General features: G+C 36.9%; 1 protein-coding gene across 3 annotated transcripts in view; it reads right to left on the minus strand.

Annotated features, from left to right (window-relative positions):
* Window positions 1–20,011, minus strand: part of PDSS2 (decaprenyl diphosphate synthase subunit 2) — a 285,557-nt gene that overhangs the window by 57,149 nt on the left and 208,397 nt on the right. For all 3 annotated transcript variants that reach the window (XR_013555704.2, XM_060616310.3, XM_060616307.3), the window contains exons 5-6: window positions 11,363–11,536; window positions 10,025–10,156 (exon numbers count right to left, since the gene is read on the minus strand). Coding sequence is in view for 2 of the 3 variants with exons in the window: in XM_060616310.3 (XP_060472293.1) it covers window positions 10,025–10,156; window positions 11,363–11,536 (306 nt within the window). In the remaining variant the exon portion in view is untranslated. The remainder of the gene's footprint in view (window positions 1–10,024; window positions 10,157–11,362; window positions 11,537–20,011) is intronic.

The following is a 20,011-nucleotide window of genomic DNA, read 5'->3' on the forward strand; positions in this document are numbered from 1 at the left end:
AAAAATTTTGGGTCTTCCTTTTCTTATTTGTAAAATAAGTACTGGACTGGACCACATGTTCCCAAATGTTGGGCTCTCACAAACGCTGCACTGGCTGTTGGAATCACCTGACTAGTTTGTTAAAAATGCACATCCTCAGTACTCTGGTCCTGAGTTTCTGACTCATTTGAAGATCACTGGTTTGGACCATGTCTAACGTCCTTTTCAATTTATGCTCCTGTATGCATTCGTGTTTACTTCAAAGGCTAAAAAAGAACAACTATAAAAACTCCTTAAGTCTCAAGGAGAATGGAGTGCTAGAACTTTCCCCTCTTTTTCTGACATCTGCCACTTATCATGTATATTTGTAGCAGAGCAAGATATTATTAAAATAACTTTCTCACTGGGGCCCAAAATAGGCTGATATAAAATAAATTCCAGACTGTATTTCAACAGCCAGCAGTCCTGAACCTCTTCCTGCCACACCGTTCATCTCCAGAAGCCACTGTAAATTCTACCATACACGGCAATTCTCTGAGGGCTTCATTACTACGGTCTTTAAAAGGGATTCACTCATCTTTTTGCCTCCTGTAGGTGTGCTTCTTGTCAATCCAGGTCATGAGAAAAGAAAGTAATTTTTCCCAGTCTTTAGCAGTTCACAGAGAATGTGTGGTTTGAACCTTGTTTTATCTTAAAAAAAAAAAGTGAAAACAGACAAGATAGTGTGCCAGTGCTCATGACACCAGAGGCCTCCTCAGACAGCTATAGTGAGCACTGTAAAACAATATTCTGTACAAAAGCAAAAAAAAAAAAAAAAAAAAAAAAAAAAAAGCCAGTATTCTGAGCGAGAGGATGCACAGAGGGATTAATTCCAAAGGTTTATATACCAGTCTCTGCAGACCAAAGGCAGATAGATCCCCTGTTGGTAAGTAATGGATGTACAATGTGGTCTTTTACTTTAAGAAACAAATGGCTTTCTTATAAGTCAGGTAACAAAGAAGGATTGGATGACATAAATGAACTGTTTCCAATTTTCAACTACTGTTATCTGGACTTGAAAGCTGGATATGGAGAAACCTTTTTCTAAAAGTAGAAAACTAATATTCCACAGCAGGGAGTCCAGAAATTGTTAGAGACTGATCATCTCTACTTATCATGTTATTCTTCCTGAATGCTAGCAGCTATATTTGGGAACAACAGTCGTTTTTAAAGAAATTCTCTTTTTAAAACTTCAAGGAAAACTACCTTCCTCCTCAAACTCTTTTTTTTTCTCCTCAAACTTTTTAGTGTAAAAAACATCATGAACACCCATCTGCTCTCCACTACATTAACCAATTGCTAACATTTTGTCCTCTTTGCTTTCTCTTTGGACAATCATTTGCTGATTATTTGAGAGTAAGGTATAGACATCCTGTCTCATCCCTGAATACTTCGGCAGCAATAATGTTCTCCTACAAAACCAACAAACCGTTATTACATCCAACAAGTTTAACGTTTCTTAAAGTGGTTAAGAAGTCCATATTCAAAGGTTTCCAGTTCAACCAATAGTGTTGTTTAGAACGGTTTGTTCCAAGATCAAATTAAAAATCATGCATTCTCTTCGGATGTCATGGATTTTAAGTCTCTTCTAATCTACAGGTGTTCCCATACCACACCTTTTCTTTCATAATAGTGACATTTTTTAAGAGTCCAGGTCAGTTGCCCTGGAGAATGTCCCTTATCCTGGATTTGTCTGATTGTTTCCTCATGATTAGATTAAAATAAAAAAAAATTTTTTTTGGCAACACAACTACATAAATGATGCTGTATACTTCTCTATTATATCAGGAGTCATACAATAATGATACAGTTTGTGTCATTATTGGTGAAACTAAGTTTGTTCACTGCTTCCCTTTGTATTTAATGAGTAATCTGTGGGGTACTTTGAATCCATGTGAATATTCAGTTCCCTTCTAACCATCCATCCAATTGGTTTAAGCCATCACCCATTAATAATCCTTGTGTGAATAAAAGATTACATTGCTGGCTGTGAAAAAAAATGACATTTTAAAGGTCTCTTGCCTTGGCACTGGCAAGAATATCATTTAGTTCCTTTAGAGAAGACAGGTTTTATTGAAAATAAACTCTCTGTACATCTGTATTGGTACAAAGAGGTAGAGTTTAGTATATACGTGAAAAGGCTTATTGGGGAACAGAGGAAGAGAGGAAGGGTAGGACCCCCATTGTCATCCTGCAACGGTATGGGTAGACTGTATGAGGATTTAGAAAGCTTATAAATCAGAAATCTATTAGATCTGCTAGCCCCAAAGTCGAAGCAGTTGATTTTCGGTTTGGTAGGAGAAGCAGGGCTTGTATCAACCCAACTTTCCAGTTACAAAGAAAGAAACAGGGCAGGCCTCTTTGTTATTTTGATCATTCTTGTCTATTAATAAGATAGCACAAAGGCATCTGTAAGGAAATCAATACCATTTAGAACTAGATTTCTCAAGTACCTGTTGTTACCATCTCTTTCACCTAGGAAAGCTAAATTTTGGAGAGAAATGTGAATGTCCCCGGATGAGATTTCTTGTATTCTCTTCCTTTGGTTAACTGGGAAAAGAAGAAGCAACAGATAGGTGCGTAGAAGGCTATGGTGTCCAATTAAAAAAAAGAGGAGGGGCTTGTATTATCTACATAACAAATTTCTCTTTATTCAGAAGTCTTGTCAATCTTTTTTTCTTGCTGTGCTCCCTTGGAATCTGGAAGAGACATGAAATTTAAAATTGCACACACACACAAAATCTACCCAGATTGCAGAAAGGCCATGAGTAAATAAAAAAGGCTGAAAATGGAACTGAGTTGTTTCCTCCAGTGGCCAGGTTCCAAGATGATGGTCACCAATCTTGATGGCGCACCTCAAGCTCATGATGTCAAAAACCAAATTTATACCACTTTTTTCACTTAACTTGCCTATTAATATTAATGGCACAATTCTTCCTCTAATCCAAGTTCAAAATCATGATTTTGGCCTCTGACTGCCCCTCCCCACTACACACCTGCCAGCTTCTATCATATTAGTCTTCAGGCCCTATACATTTTCTCTCTGAAATGAGTTAAAAAAATTAATGTTTATTTTTGAGAGAGACAGAGAGAAAGAGAGACAGACAGAGAGAGAGAGTGGGGGAGGGGCAGAGAGTGAGGGAGACACAGAATCCAATGCAGGCTCCAGGCTCTGGGCTGTTAGCACAGAGCCTGATGCAGGGATTGAACTCATGAACTGTGAGATCATGACCTGAGCTGAAGTTGGACGCTTAACTGACTGAGCCACCCAGATGCCTCTGAAATGAGTTTTTTTAAAAAAAAATTTACTTTAAGTAATCTCTATACCCAACATGGGGCTTGAACTCACAACCCTAAGATCAAGAGATGCATGCTCTCCTGACTGAGCCAGCCAGGAGTTCCTCTCTGAAGTGAGTTTTACACCTAACCTCCTTACCTTCCCATTCTTGTTGCCAATGCTCTGACTGGGATTTCTCCCCTGCGTGGATCAACAGGTTCCCCAAAACTTCCTAACTCATCTCTTTCTCTCTAGTATCTCCTTGCTCCTTTCATTCTGTTATGATATAGCCAGACATACCTCCCTAAAACACATTTCAGACCTTGGTACCATGTGGTTCAAAAACTGTCAATGTCTGCTCCATGACCTGAATCAAGTTCATTTTCTGCAAGCAAACATCCACAGTCTTTTTTTTTTTTCAATTGAAGTAAAATTCATATAACAAAAATTGCATCATTTTAACTATTTTAAAGAGTATATATAATTCAGGGGCACTTTAGCACATTCAGAATGTCGTACACCCATCACCTCTATCTAGTTTCAGAACATTTTTGTCATGTTGTAGCACATAATACTTCATGCCTTTTTACCGCTAGATAATATGCCATTGTATGGACATACCCCATTTTGTTTATCCATTCATCATTTGATGGACCTAGGCTGTTTCCACTTCTTGGTTATCGTAAACATTGCTAATCTGAATATTCACGTATATGTTTTTGTTTGAACCAAAGCCTTTAAATATAGGCATTGTGTACTATTTTGGAGCAATTCTTTGCCTATCTCTTACTATCTTATATTTTTCACATTTAAGCCAAACTATAATACTTTTATTTCTTTGAATACAATGCACTTGCCCATCTACGTCTCTTTTTTATGGCTTCTGTTGCCTAGAAAGCCTCTCATTCCCACCTTTGCTGTTAAGATCTTCTTCTTCAAGGACCCTCTCAGAGATCACTTATTTTACAAATCCTTTCTTGACTTTCCTCTGTGCTCTCTAAATGACGATACTACACTATTCCCATCATTACACAAACTATTTGTATGTTTTTTCTTATCTCCTCTTTATAAGGCAATAGACCTTTAGGCAACATACTGATGTATCTCCTGTAGTCAAGCCCTTTGTTTTTCCTGAAGTCTAACAGAAAAACTTAAGACATATTGTAATTCAGGAGATATCTAGAGCCATTTCAGAGTCTTTGTGGTCTCATATACAGTCCTTTCAAATGCCTACATTGTACACCCTCTGCAGTAGAGGATGTCAATATTATTCCTTTTGAAACAACTCAAAGTAAGTTAAGCAATTAGAGAGTATCAGGTAGCATTAAGGAAGAGTCTCTGAATGTGCATTGTCTCTTTTGTTTAAGAATATACATGTGTTATGTTCATGTACACCAGCCTTGACTAGCAATTTTTGCTTCACGTTTTGAATAAGTAGTAATAGTAGGATACCTACAGATAAGTGAGTTATAGCTTAGCATTGGTAAAATGTAGTTCACTTAAATAGTTTATGGCTGGTTATGACAGTGTCAGAATGTCACAAGCCTAAGTGACATTTCAGTACTTTCACAAATAGCCAGGAAAATATAATCATAATTCCTATCTCTTCAGTGTCTTATAATGGCAGCAGAAAACTAGAAAGATCATTAAAAATAAAGCTTGCTGACCTGCAATGGCCTCTGGACTCCCCCAGAGAGTCAGAGCTCTGTTGTTCTCTGAAGGGTTCTACTTTCTTTTATTAGGGATCAAAATGATAACTGAGTAATGACTTCACCTCCCTAGGGTGAATCACCCATTCACTCAGTATTTTTACCTGATCATTATTTTTCAGCAGCTATAAATTTAAATTTAAAATTAAGGTAGAATTTAGTATGGAAACACTGCTCAACAAATATTTTTCAGCCGTTTCAGATCTGGCCTGGTGCTCTTAACCGCCTCTTATAAAAGGGTATGTGTGCGTGGTGTGTGTGTGTGTGTGTGTGTGTGTGTACCTGTCTGCCTATGGGTGTGATGGATGACAGCTACCTAATCTTAAGACTTTGGGAGTTGAAGAGGAGGTAGCAGGGCCTGATACAAAAAATTCCAGAAGTTTCTTCTTCCTGGCTTTACAATGATATTGAATGGGCACTAAGGGGTATGTGATCTCTTCTTCACTTCTCTGTCTAGTCATTAATTCTCACTCTCCCCAAGCAGGAAATCAAAAGGGCAGATGGGACACAAACCTGTCTGAGTACAGCAGGGAAGTAATTTTACATGTGATATTAAGAAATCATAGGTGACTTCCATCATTGGGAGCAAGACTTTTCTATTTTTCAGTGTCAAAACTAGTATTAAGCTTCTAATAGAGATTAATATTTTTCTTATAATGCACCTCTTGCCTAAGAGACCTATTTCTTAGATTTATTTGAGAGCTGAAAGGGACCTCAGGAATGATCTAGTTCAACAGCATCCTTTGACATTAAATAATAATAAGGACATGAAAGAATGTGATTAAGTTTATACAGATGCTAGCAGAGTCCAAATTAGAATCCAGGTCTTCCAAAACCTTCACCTATGGGCCATTTCTGCTATACCAACTTGACTTTTTCTATTTAACAATACAGGGCTGCCATCAAATAGCCTAACTCTGTGAAGACCATACCACACATACTTTTTGACAAATACTAACTGGATGACTATTTCAAGTAATTCACTATGGCAGATGAATTCACTGTTATCCTTAGGGATCTTGAAATAAAATTCAAAACTTGGGGAGGAGGGGCCCCTGGGTGGCTTAGTTGGTAAAGTGTTCGGCTTCGGCTCAGGTCATGATCTCGCCATCAGTGAGTTTGAGCCCTGCTTTGGAGCCTGGAGCCTGCTTCAGATTCTGTGTCTCCCTCTTTCTCTGCCCCTCCCCGACTCACACTCTGTCTCTAAAAAATGAATAAAGGTTAAAAAAATTAAAAAAACAAAAAAACCTGGGAAGGAAAGGATCACAAAAAATGCAGTGGAGGCAAATAATCATGAAAAACTGTGAAGAGAGTACTAGAACTAATTTCAGGATTAATAAGCAACCTCCTTGAGATTTAGGATAGAATGTCTCTCTTGAGTATTATGCTAATTTTGTCCCCTAACTCTGTGTAGGAGGCATTCACAGAATAAGATTGTTATCTTATAGAGCTTTATATAAACATGAATATTATAATTTAGAAGATTAAAATAAACTCAACCAAGGAGTCTTTAATCTGAGGAATGTATCCCCTTGCATGACAAAAACTAACTTCTTATTTCTTATTTGTTTCAGATGAATTAATCTCTTCACCAGTGATCCTGTACATAACTCGAACATGGAGAAGGGTCTGAAGTCACTTGGAGCAAACCACAGCAGCCTGGCAGGTCCTTGAGATGGGCAATAGACTGCCAGTCTTTCTTGAAGGATGAAGATCTAGATAGCATCACAGGGAACCTAGGCTGAAGGACAGGATGTCACCTGCTCACAGCCATCATCCTGGCAGGATTTACTGACCTCTGGACAAGATATATTTTATTTATTTGAGTTACTGGCTAAGGCACTGGCTATTTGGAAAGGATATCCCTTTGAAAATGTAAAGTCGAGTTGGAGATAATGATTTGGAAGTATTTCACCAGCTGTTTAGGAAATCCTGGATTCTCATGTTGTCTACATTTACGACTTTGTATGCTTGCAAAGAAACTAAAAGTTAAATATGTCCCTCTTCTGTGAAGCTTCTTTAAAATTCAGATCTCTGCTACATATATATATATGAATATATGTAAATAGCCCAGGGAGAGTTGGTAGCTTCCATTCAACATATTTAGCTGGATCTTTTCAACCAAAATGTAAATCTGCAATGTATTCTAATGTAACCCAATTAGAGCTACTAACACCATCTGTATATATATTTTTGGTTCAGCTGTCAAAAAACACACAAATACACCCCAGTAATACAATATTGAATAGTTGTAGGATATTCATTGTACTATACTTCATTTAATTCTTTTTACTATTTTTAAATGAATCAACTTTCACTTTTTTCCTTTTAGAATTAGAATTTTAGTGCATATTCTAATATGTAATTCTTTGTTCACATCTGATATTTTTTGAGGATAGATTATTAGAAGTGGAATTACTATAACAAACTATATAAAATTTTTAAGAGACTACGTAAATGACTGTGCGTGTGACTTCTGAGGCTGGTCATAAAAGAAGATGCAATCTCTGCCTTGTTTGCTGGAACACTTGTGTTTGGAGCTCTGAACTGGCAAGTAAGAACTCTGACTATTCTCAGGCTGCCATGTTGCAAGGAAGCCAAGCTAAATGGAGGAACCACGTGTATGCACTCTGGTTGGTCAGTAATATGGTCTGACATCCCAGTCTAGCAGCCTAGCATGAGTTGAGTCTCTAGATGATTCCAGTGCCCAGCACTGCTGAGTCATCTCCAGCATCTGGGTCATTTCAGTTGAGGCCCCACATGTCATGGAGCAGTCATCTCTGTGCTCTGTCCAAATTCCTGACTCACAAAATGTTTAATAAACATGAACATAATCACATGGTTATTTTAAGCAGCTAAGTTTTGGGGGTAATTTGTTATGCAGCAACAGTAACTGGAACACTTAGTTTTCTATGCATCTATCATTAATTTGTCTTTAAATTCTCAATATTGTCAAGTATATTAGTTCCACTGATCTCCTTAAAGAAATTTCTCCTGGAGATCTCTGTCCTCTTGTCCCAATCTGGACTGGATACATAGCCATCAGCCTAGGACTTGCTTGGATGAGAGAGTGTAGCATGTTACTTATAACTTAAGGATGTGGGCCCTGGAGTCAGGCTGCCTGGGTTTAAATCCTGGATCTACTGCTTGCTAGCTGTGTGATTCTGCACAAGCTAATTTCTCTGTGCCTCAGTTTCCTCATTAGAAGAGTGCTTGACACATCGTAAGTGCTCTTATTGTTGGCATTATTATTGTTTATTATGCTTCCTTTCATGCTATCCCTGGAATTCCCACTGCCTCATGCCTATGTCTGATCCCCTAGTTCCTAGATTCCATGTCTTTCTCTCTCTTGGTTACTTGTCTTAATAAAACACAGCACCTGAAATACATCCCTTGAGAAAAGATGCTTGGGAAGTCAGTTTTTTGAGACCTTGTGTTTCCATTTTAAATTGTCTTTATTTAACATCACACTTGATAATGTGACAGTCACAAAAGTCTAAGTTGGCAACAATTTTCTCTTTAAATGTTGAAGATGTTAGTCCATTGTCCTGAAGCTTTCAATGCCACTACTGAGAGGCCTTTCTGAGTCTCGATCCTTTGTATGTAGGTTTTTCTTTCTCTTCCTGGAAGTATTAGGATCTCTTTTTATCCCCATTGTTTTAAGATGTAATAATGATGTGATTATTTAGAGCCCCATTTCAACTTGGAAATTTAGGTCCTTCAATTCTCAGGATTTTTCTTTTCTTTACATTTTTTAAAGTTTATTTATTTTTAGAGAGAGAGACAGGGAGAGAGAAAGAATCCCAAGCAGGCTGCACTGCCAGCGCAGAGCCCGACACAGGGTTTCAACCCACGAACTGTGAGACCATAACCTGAGCCAAAACCAAGAGTTGAACGCCTAACCGACTAAGCCACCCAGGCGCCTCTCTTTACAAGTTTTTGTTGCTGTTAATTTTCTTAACTCCATTTTCAGTTTTCTCTCTTTGGGACTCCTAAGAGTATATAGGATCTGTTGAATTGATCCTCAAAATTTTCTCATCTTTTCTATCTTCTATTGACTTTCTGTTCAACTTTCTAGGAGATTTTCTCATTTGTATCTTCTGTTCTCCTAATTTATAAAAATTCTGCTTTCATATTTTTATATTTTCTTGCCCAGAAAGGAATCCTCTCATCTTCTATCAGGTGAATATGAGGGATGTGAAGCTGGCTGATGGCATTTTGAAAGCCAGTGAGGGAAGAGGGTTAAGAGAGGGAAAATCTGCATTCCAAATGCAGATATGACTTAGGCTCTCTTTGCTTTAAGTACGGCAGCTGTCCCTGCCCTCAGCTCTGCCTACTTTCTCTTGTCTCACATTAACCCAATCAATTAGAACCACAAAGTTAAATACATTCAATGAGGCTTTGGGTAAAAGGGCAAGAATTTATCATTCCAGAGTTTCTGGATTAAAAGAAAAGCAAAAAAGTTCCCTTTCATCTTTTATACCTTTTTTCCTGCAAAAAAGTAAGAAATTCACCCAATTTAAGCCTCTGTACCCCTCCCACTTCACCATGCTTTTTTTTTTTTCCTTTGGTAATACCTCAGAATTTGAGTATTCAGGGTCCAAGTTTGTTTTAAAATAACCCAATGAGCTGACAGACGGAGCTTCTGGAATTCTGCAGCTTGTGCTAGAGTCTGCAGATGGGAAATTGCCGTCAGTTAAAGGGTGGTGCTATTACCATAGCCCAATTTTTGAAAGCCTTTAGAAAAAAAAAATTATCTGAGTTAATTAGCATCCACCACAGGCACTAGTTTTGTGTTGCAGTATTCTAAGAACTCAGATAATAACAGCAGTTCAATCTCTAAGTTTTAACTAACATTTGCCTTTTAAAAATGTGGATTATAAAGAATTTTACCTGTTATATGAAAATGCTCTTATATGGCTGTTCTATAATCTTAGATCATCATGAAATATGAATTATATTCTAAAATCAACTAAATACTACTCTACTGATGCCCAAAATAGGAATAATTTCATTTTACCTCTCTGATCTGCTTAATCCACAAGTCTCTTCCAAGAAACTCCTGATGTAAGACCACAGGAGCTGAGTTGAGATTAAAAGTTATGGAGTCACTGGTCTTTTCCTTAATAAAAGGCTGGAGGTCAGAATTTATCTAGGAGGAGTAGTCAAAAGAGTTAAATCAGTAAGATGCATACACACTACTATGTTTTAGTCCTTTCAGAAAGCACCAGTTAATGCAGGGAAAATGAAGCTTAAGGAATACAGCTTTTAGATGAACTTTACTAAGCAAAAGTACAGTTCATATGATTAAGAGCAATCTTTAAAATTCTTTAAGATAATTTTTTCCTGACATATTCCTTTTCTATTTGGCAGCAGACTTTGCTTCTACTCTTGAAATTAAAAACAAGAATTTTTTTTAAATTTTTTTTAACGTTTTTATTTATTTTTGAGACTGAGAGAGACAGAGCATGAATGGGGGAGGGGCAGAGAGAGAGGGAGACACAGAATCGGAAGCAGGCTCCAGGCTCTGAGCCATCAGCCCAGAGCTCGACGCGGGGCTCGAACTCACGGACCGCGAGATCGTGACCTGAGCTGAAGTCGGACGCTTAACTGACTGAGCCACCCAGGCGCCCCAAAAAACAAGAATTTAAATAAAGTTTTAATGAACATAATTGCTTAATAAAATTTAAGATTTAATAAAATATATAAAAACTCATCTGGAGATATTACATACATATATATACATGTATGTATATATATAACGTATATATCTATTTTCTCCTCTCTTATGAGCTATTTAAGTAACATCTAAGAAATATATATTAAATGGAATCTTTAAGTTACATATGTACAGAGGCAACAATATAACAGCTAACCTCAAGACTTTTTATATTTCAGTACGCCCATTCAAAAGGACCAAGTATTAGAATTAAGGCTTTCGATTTTACTCAGTATATTTTTAAATTTCATTAAATTTCCACAATTTGTTTTACATAAGGGAACTTTAAGGGAACTGTAACAAAAACGCAAATGATCTCCCATTCTGTAAAGGGCAACATTACAGGTTATTTAATAATTTGTAAGAGTTCTCTCAAGAACCCTTTCAGGTGGTAAGAAAAGACAAACATCACAAATATGGTTTAAGTAAGCTGTAGCTTTCTATCAAAATTACACAGTACTCACCACTCACACTGTTTATATTACATAACAATCACCATCTATGACTGACAGATTTTAAACACACAATAAACTTTTTTTTTTTTTTTGAGATATAAAAGCAGCTTATTAAATGGCAGGAGGTTTCTTATGTATCATTTTAGCTATTTAAGCACTGGAAAAAGAAAAAATGTGCAAATACCTTATGACTCATGGCCATGTGCTTCCCATACTGAAATGCCATATCCTGAACGTCAGCATCATGCTTTGCTAATTCCATTGCAGCCTGGCAGCTCTTTGCTAATAAGGCACCATGGGAGAGAAAAGTCTGTTCCTTCCAAGTTGATATTCCAATATCTTCTGTGATATGATTTTCCTAAAAAAATGCGACAAAGCCAGGATTTTAAAAAATGTTTTAGGAGTAATTGTTTTGGTTTTTGAAGAATATAAGAGTTAAGAAATGAAGTCCTCAAAACACTCAGGCTATTGCCACAAGACAGAACTAAAAGATGCAGAACCTTGGCTCTACCTACAGAGAACTAAGGGGTGGGAACTGTTGTTTTGGGGTAATGGTGGGAAAGATGAAAGAAATGCAGAAGCAAATTTTATTTTGAACTTGGAAACTTCTATTACAATTTATGTAGGATAAAGAAAAGTTAGAAACTTGGACCTCCAAACTAACTCCCTTCTATATTCACGTGAGCTCTTGAGTGCTGGTATGCCAAAACACAAGATGCCTATTACCTTTAACTTATGTGGAAATGTCAAGGGCATAATGAAGAAACTGCATTCTCTTAGAAACAGTTCAATAAAAAAAATCACAGAGGAGGTAACCCATTGTAACGGAGTATGATTAGATTGTATTATCATCCAAGTTTATTCCTATAAGGAGAAACAAGGAGAAAAGGGAGTATATATAAGTGTAGTTTATTTACTTTCATCTTTTTAAATTATGAAAACCATTGTAGTATTTATAAGTTCACACATACCTACTACCTCTAGACTAGTGATGTCCATTAAAAATATAATGTAAGCTGCATATGTAATTTAAGATTAGCTAGTAGTGGGGAGCCTAGGTGGCTCATTTTGGGTGTCCAGCTCTTGATTTCAGCTCAAGTCATGATTTCATGGTTTGTGGGATTGGCCCTGCATCAGGCTCTGTGCTGGGTGTGGAGCCTGCTTGGGATCCTCCCTCCCTCCCCCCCCCCCCCCTTCTCTCTCTCTCTCTCTCTCTCTCTCTCCATACCTCACTTGCAAGTGTGTGCATATGCACACACTCTCTTTCTCAAAATAAATAAATAAACTTTTAAAAAGGGTAAAATAAAATAAAATTTGCTAGTAGTTACATTAAAAAGTGAAAAGAAATAGGTGAAATTAATCTTACTGACATTTTATCTATCCTAATATATCCAAAATATTATTTCAACATATAAAATTATTGAGATATTATAGCGGCACCTGTGTGGCTCAGTTGGTTAAGTGTCTGACTTTGGCTTAGGTCATGATCTAACAGTCTGTGGGTTCAAGCCCTGTGTCAGACTCTGTGCTGACAGCTCAGAGATTGGAGCTTGCTTCAGATTCTGTGTCTCCCTCTCTCTCTGCCCCTCCCCTGCTCACACCCTGTCTGTCTCAAAAATAAACACTTTAAAAAAATGTTTTAAAATTATTGAGATATTTTATATTTTTTATGCTAAATTTTCAAAACCAGGGTGTATTTTACACTTACAACACATCACTAGCCACGTCTCAAGTACTCAGCAGGTACAAGGAGCTAGTGGCTGCCCTACTGGATGAAGCTGCTCTAGGCAGTGGGCTCTCTGAGGACAAAAATGATGAACCAAGTATATAAAACAATGTTCATTTATGGTATTTCTTTGAAACTTCAAACTAACTAGAACCCATCCAGAAGGATTAACTAAAACACTTTACTTCCTGCCACCCATACCATAATCCTTCTCTTTCCATCATTATTTGAGGATAAATATAAAAAATAATAAGAAAACGGGATCATGAAAAGGTCAGCTCAGATCCAGAAGGGAACCTTCCACCCACTGGTCAGATCAAATTGTCAGCTTTATTTTATTTATTGTGCCTTTAAACAAAGAGAAAGTTCCACTTGTGGCAAGAGTTACAAATGTGCAACATAACATTGTGTTATAATAAAAAAGGCCATCCAAGGGAGAAACAGTGAATAAAGTGCATTATAAAACATTAGGTATGAATCATAACATATTTAACTTTGGAAATTTGAGAATGTATTTTTAAATGTGCAAAGTTAACATACCATATTAATAAACTGAAGATAGAAACCATATTATCTCTCCATACAAACTAAATGAGCATTTGACAAAATTCAACTCCTATTCTCGATGGGAAAAAAAACCTAAATAAAAGAGGAACAGATGTATATTTCTTTAATATGATGTGTGTGTATGTGTGTGTATGTGTGTCAGCCCCAAAGACTGCAAATACTTTATGAAGGAACATGAGTCTTTCCTAATAAAGTCAGGAATAAGAGAGATGCACACCACTGTTATTTAACAGTGTAAAGGAAGAGGCAAGAAAAGAAGAGATGGATAAATATTAGAAAGGAAGCTTTTAACTATCGCTGTTTGAAGACAATGTAATTGTATACTGGGAAAAACTAGGAGACTCAACTACAAACTACTATAAACAAGAAGTTAATTCAATAAAGTAGCAGCATATATATACACACACACACACACATACGTATATATACACACAAAACTTATAGTTAATAGGATAAATGTATTAACCATAACTTTCATGCATAAAAAGTAATCAGAAAGTATTATAAATAGGATCTTTTCTTCCATTATATCTAATGAAAAGAAAGATTAAAGAGCTGGGAATAAACTCAGAAATGTGAAAAACTGATACGAATGAATTGCTAAAATACTAGTGAAGGAACACAAGTTACCTTAAAGAATATAAAAACATATATTTAAAGACGGTACAGTCCAACCTCATAAAGTTTACTCCAATTAAACTAAAAAGACCTTTCTTTCCTCCTGAAACCAGGGAAGCTGACTCTAAAGTTCACATGGAACAAACATAATAAAAGTAGGCAGGAAAACCATGAACAAGAATAGCCATGTGTATGGTTGGGGGAGGGTGGGGGGGTAGATGGGGACACCGATAGATGTCCAGCCCTACCAGATATTATAACTATAAAGATATCATGTATTATACTATAAAGCCTTAGTAATTTAAAAGAATGTGTACTTTTTAGACAGAAAGACAACTGGACCAAAAAGAAAGTCCAGAAATCAAACTATATACAAAAATTTACTAACTTGTAGGAAAAGTTGGACTTTTCAGTAAATGGTGCTGCTACAACCAAATAGCTATCTGGAAAAAAACAAACAAACAATAGACATATCTGCATTTACACCATTTTTTTTTTTATTATTATTTTTTTAACGTTTATTTATTTTTGAGACAGAGAGAGACAGAGCATGAACGGGGGAGGATCAGAGAGAGGGGGACACAGAATCTGAAACAGGCTCCAGGCTCTGAGCTGTCAGCACAGAGCCCGACACGGGGCTCGAACCCACGGACCGCGAGATCGTGACCTGAGCTGAAGTCGGCCGATTAACCAACTGAGCCACCCAGGTGCCCCATGCATTTACACCATTTATCAGGATAAACTCCAAATGGCAAAAGCAAAAGCAAAACAACCACAAAACCGTAAGCAATGTTAGAAGACAAAGGACAATGAGGAAAAGTATTTGCATTTCCTTTTTTTTAAAAGATGAAAACAATTTTTTTAAAGTTCATTTATTTTGAGACAGAGAGAACACATGTGTGTGGGGAGGGACAGAGAAAGAGAGAGAGAGAGAGAGAGAGAGAGAGATTGAGAATACCAAGCAGGATCTGTGCTGTCAGCACAGAGCCCAACTTAGGGCTAGACCTCACAAATCGGGAGATCATGACCTGAGCTAAAACCAAGAGTCATATGCTTAACCGACTGAGCCACCCAGGGGCCCCAAAGTATTTGCATTTTCTTTAAAAAAAAAATTTTTTTTAACGTTTATTCATTATGGAGAGATACAGAGAGACAGAGCATGAGCAGGGGAGGGGCAGAGAGAGGGGGAGACACAGAATCCGAAGCAGGCTCCAGGCTCTGAGCTGTCAGCACAGAGCTTGACGTGGGGCTCAAACTCACAAACCTTGAGATCATGACCTGAGCCGAAGTCAGACGCCCAACCGACTGAACCACCCAGGAGCCCCAGTATTTGCATTTTCTATCACAGACAACTGGCAAATCACCCTGTGGTAGGCTAATAATGTCTGTGTCCCCCACACCCCCTCTTCCCAAATGTTACCTTAACATGGCAAAAGGGATTCTGCAGATGTGACTGAATTCAGGATGTTGAGATGGAGGGATTATCCGAGATTAACCGGGTGGGCATAAGGTAATCACAAGGACCTTTCTAAGAGAAAAGCAGCAGGGTCTGGGGTCAGACAGGAGATATGATGACAGAAGGAGAGAGGGGTTGAAAGATGTTAAGCTCCCGAACTGGAATAGGGAGGCTGGGGTCAAGAGCTGAGGAATGAAGGCAGAAATTAGAAAAGACAATGAAATGGATGTCTCCTAGAGCTTCCCCAAGGAAAGTAACCTTACCAACATCTTGATTTTGGGTCTTCTGACTATTATATTAAAGAAAATTCCCACCTCTACAAAGCTTTACTAAGTATTGGTGAGGCTGTGAAGAAACAGGCATCTTGAGCATGGCTAGTGGAAGTGGAGACTGGATGGAAATTTCACAACTTATCCATGAAAATTACAAATGTATTTGCCCTGTGACCCAGAAATCCTACTTCCAGGAATTAATTCTACATATAAGCCCATGCACATGAGAAATGAAATACACACAAGTTTGCAATCTATTGTTCACCCAGCTGCGAGAGTGATCCTTTTACAACTTAAGTCAGGCAGGTTACATTGACCTTTGTGCTGTTTCTCTAACACTGCAGGCCTGCTCTTCTGAGGCCGCTGAACTTACTATTTTCAGTCAAGCAATCTCCCCAGATGTTTGCAGGGCTCAGTTCCTCATTACTTTGGGGTCTCTGCTCAAGTTTCAACTCATCTTTAATAGTCTACCTCCCACCCCATCATTTCCTATCTCCTTACTCTGCTTTAAATATTTTTTCCTTGATACTACTAAACTCTTCACATAGGTGTTGGTTTAATGGTTTAACTGCCTACCCCTTTCACTAGGATGTTGGCTACATGAAAGTAAGGACTTTCTTTTTTCTTGTCCTCTGCTGAATCATCATTCAATGTAGTACATTAGGTGTGCAATAAAAATATTTGCTGAATCTTTATCTTTCTTTTGGTATCTTTCTCTCATTTCCACCTTCCTCTGTCCTATTTGGAAATAATAAGGAATTGAAATAATTCTCCTTGAATGCCTTACTACTGCTCACAGAATCAAGATGAACTTCAGCATAACATTTAAGGCAAGGTCCTTTTTGGTACCAAGCAATACTTCTAGCCCCATCTCCTACCCAAAATATCCCCTTGAGGCCTGCATTCCAGCAACACAGAACAATCTGCTGTTTCTTGAACAAAATATACACTTTCACACTTGTGTGAATTTAAAAATATTATTCCCTTCAAAAAGAATATCATCTCCTCCTATCCCCTGCCTATTAAATTGAACATATCCCATTCAAACGTCACTTATGAGAAACATTGCCAAATACTCCCACAGATACTTTTCTCTTTAGACTAATGTTACTTTACTTATATTACAATATAGCACGTGTTCTTTCTGAATTGTATGCTTATTGTTTTTTATTGATTAGGTTGGACCCTGTCTTAGGCATCTTTGTATATTTTTAATCACTTAGGCCATATTTAATCTCCAAAAAATGTTCACTAAATGAATAGAATCATGTTTGTCTGTTGCATTTATCATTTATATGTTCTTTAAAAAATTGTTATATTTATTTATTTACTTATTTATTTATTTTAGAGAGAGAGAGAGAGCGAGTGTGTGAGTGGGGAAGAGGGGCAGATGGAGAGAGAGAGAGAGAGTCTTACTCAGGCTCCACGCTCAACATGGCGTCTGCCATGGGGTTCAATCCCATGACCCTGAGATCATGACCTGAGCTGAAATCAAGAGTCAGATGCTCAACTGACTGAGCCACCAGGTGCCCCAAAAAAATTTTTAAAAGCAAATGAGAGATATATTCATATAAGAATGCTGTTCAGCAACAAAAGAGAAGCAACTACTGACAGATGCTATGTAGTAGATGAACCTCAGAAACATGAAGCTAAGCGACAGAAGACAGGCACAAACGGCCACACATCATACGACTCCACTTACATGAAACGTGGATTAGTGGTTGCCTTGGCTGGGGGTGGGAGCTGTAAATGGGTATGAGGGACTTTATGAGGGTATGTGTGAAAATGTTCTAAAACTGATTCATGGTAATGGTTGCACAACTTGATACAGTTTCTAAAAAATCACTGAATTTTAGGCTAGACATGGGTTGATTTTATGTAAAATACAGCTCAATAAAGTTCTTAAAAACGAAAATAATGAATGAGTAATATTTTACATTTCTTGCTCTCATACTTAAATTGTTATTAAAAAAAAAACTTATGAGGGGTGCCTGGGTGGCTCAGTTGGTTGTGCATCTGACTCCTGATTTCAGCTTAGGTCATGGTCTTGTGGTTTGTGGGTTCGAGCCCCTCATGGGGCTCTGTGCTGACAGTATGGAGCCTAGTTGGGATTCTCTCTCTTCCTTTTTCTTTGCCCTTCCCCTACTCTCTCTCTCAAAAAATAAACTAAAAAAAAAGAAATTAAAAAAAAAAAGTCTGTCCTCAAAAAGCTCACAGTCCAGGGATGACATGGATAAATATATCTATATATGGATATAAACATATAGACAAACCAATGTAATTCTATTTCAGAATAATTTTTGCAGGATTTCCAATAAAAGATTCAGTTTGGCTCATTATATTTTCCTTATTGTGATTAAGACATTTTATTATTATTTCTACATTTTAAATTATGCAAGTGATACCTGATCACTGAAAAAAAATTAGAAAATTCAGAAAACCAAGAAAACAATTAATTTATAGTCCCTAGAAATCTACTATCAAAGTTAATAAGGGCATAAGTTAATCTGTTTCTAAGTTAATCAGGATATTAATTCCATGAACATTAAATTATTATATATTGTGAACTTGGTTACAAATGAAACAAATCCCTCCATTCATTTCCATCAGCTTGCCACGTATATGTTAAGAGAGCATGCTTTATTACAAAGGAAAAATAAATGTATAATTATAAAATACGAAGAAACTGGTTTGATAACCACTTTCAAATCAGCATCTTCACACATCAGAGATATAGAATTGGTGTGAAATGAATGAATGTAGTCAGAGTAAATGAGATTTAGATATTCTTATAGCATCAACTTACATATGTGCAGTTTTTACTGAAGATTTATTATCTATAAAAGGAAGATACAGTGAATGAATATTTACTATTGATGGGATTTCCTTTTTTTCCATAAAGGTAATATATGCCGACATGCCTATCGAATGACTGTCAGACAAAAGTACAATAATTTAAAAAATGCAGGTCTCTTATTCACTGTCACATGACCTTTTTGCTCAAGCAAGGCAGGTTCAGTAACACATGTACACAAAACTGAAGCCTGCAAGAAGATGTTTGCCTGAGATAGTGGCGCTGGTGGTTTTGCTCAGAGATAATATGCTGTTCTGCTAACTGAATTGTCTGGGGGAGTACTTTGAGTTGCTTTCCTGATGAAAGTAATACATTGGTACATAAATATTCACAGGAGACCAAAGTGTATTTATAAAGTGGCTGGTTGGGATTAAAGGTCTGGTCCGTGGCCACAGAACAAAAGCACATTAACTGACGCAGGAAAATGACAAAGCCCCAACTAGAACTTGCCAAGTTAAACTCCCACCTTTCACATTATCAGAAAAGGAGAGTTGGGGAGATTCAGACACTGGCTATCTGTCGAGATAAAAGCACTTTAAAGAAAGAATGCAAATGTCCTATTTTTCATGCTTCCTACTTCTGATAAATACTCTGAGCCACTATCTTTATAAATGCAGCATAAATTTGGGTTTAGTGAAAGACCAGATCCCTCTAATGCCACATCTCACTATTTTAAATGTTTGCTTTGAGTTGCTGTTTTCAGCTATCTCGAGAAGTTAAACAAGAGACAAAACAGTTTACCAGCCTTATTTAAAAAAATAAAAAAATAAATAAAATAAGCTCAGGAAATTTTTAGTAAAGACCCTCTAAATTTAGAGATAAGAATGAAGCAGGGAGAGAATGAAATCTAGTTATTTCCTGGGAACTAGCTAAGTGATGGCATTTTCACATTCACTGTTAGCTCTCAAAAACCCTATTATTATTCCCATTTAAAAGGTAAGGAGGTTTGAAGACTGTATTTTGACCCAAATCAGACACTAGTCAGAGACTAGGCAGAGATGGGTCTCAGACATACAGCGAGAGGATTCTATTTTGCTTAATACATAAAAGAAATACACACAAAATCTTTTATAGTTGGAAAAGTAGGCTGTATTTAAGAATGAATGACATGTTTTATCTATGTATCAAAAAAGTATTTTCAACCTATAAATTAAGTCTTGTAATAATACCCATTGGAGAAATCCAAGAGTCTAGAGCATAGGATGAGTAATGAGATTAGAAACAGTAGGCATCACAAGTATTTTTTCCGGAATCCCTAGGGAGGAAAAAATATATATAATATTTTATTTTATTTTACTTATTTATTTTTTTTAAACATTTATTTATTTTTGAGACAGAGA

Source organism: Panthera onca, chromosome B2, assembly GCF_046562875.1.
Source record: "Panthera onca isolate mPanOnc1 chromosome B2, mPanOnc1 haplotype 2, whole genome shotgun sequence".
In the NCBI taxonomy this organism is placed as follows: Eukaryota; Metazoa; Chordata; class Mammalia; order Carnivora; family Felidae; genus Panthera; species Panthera onca.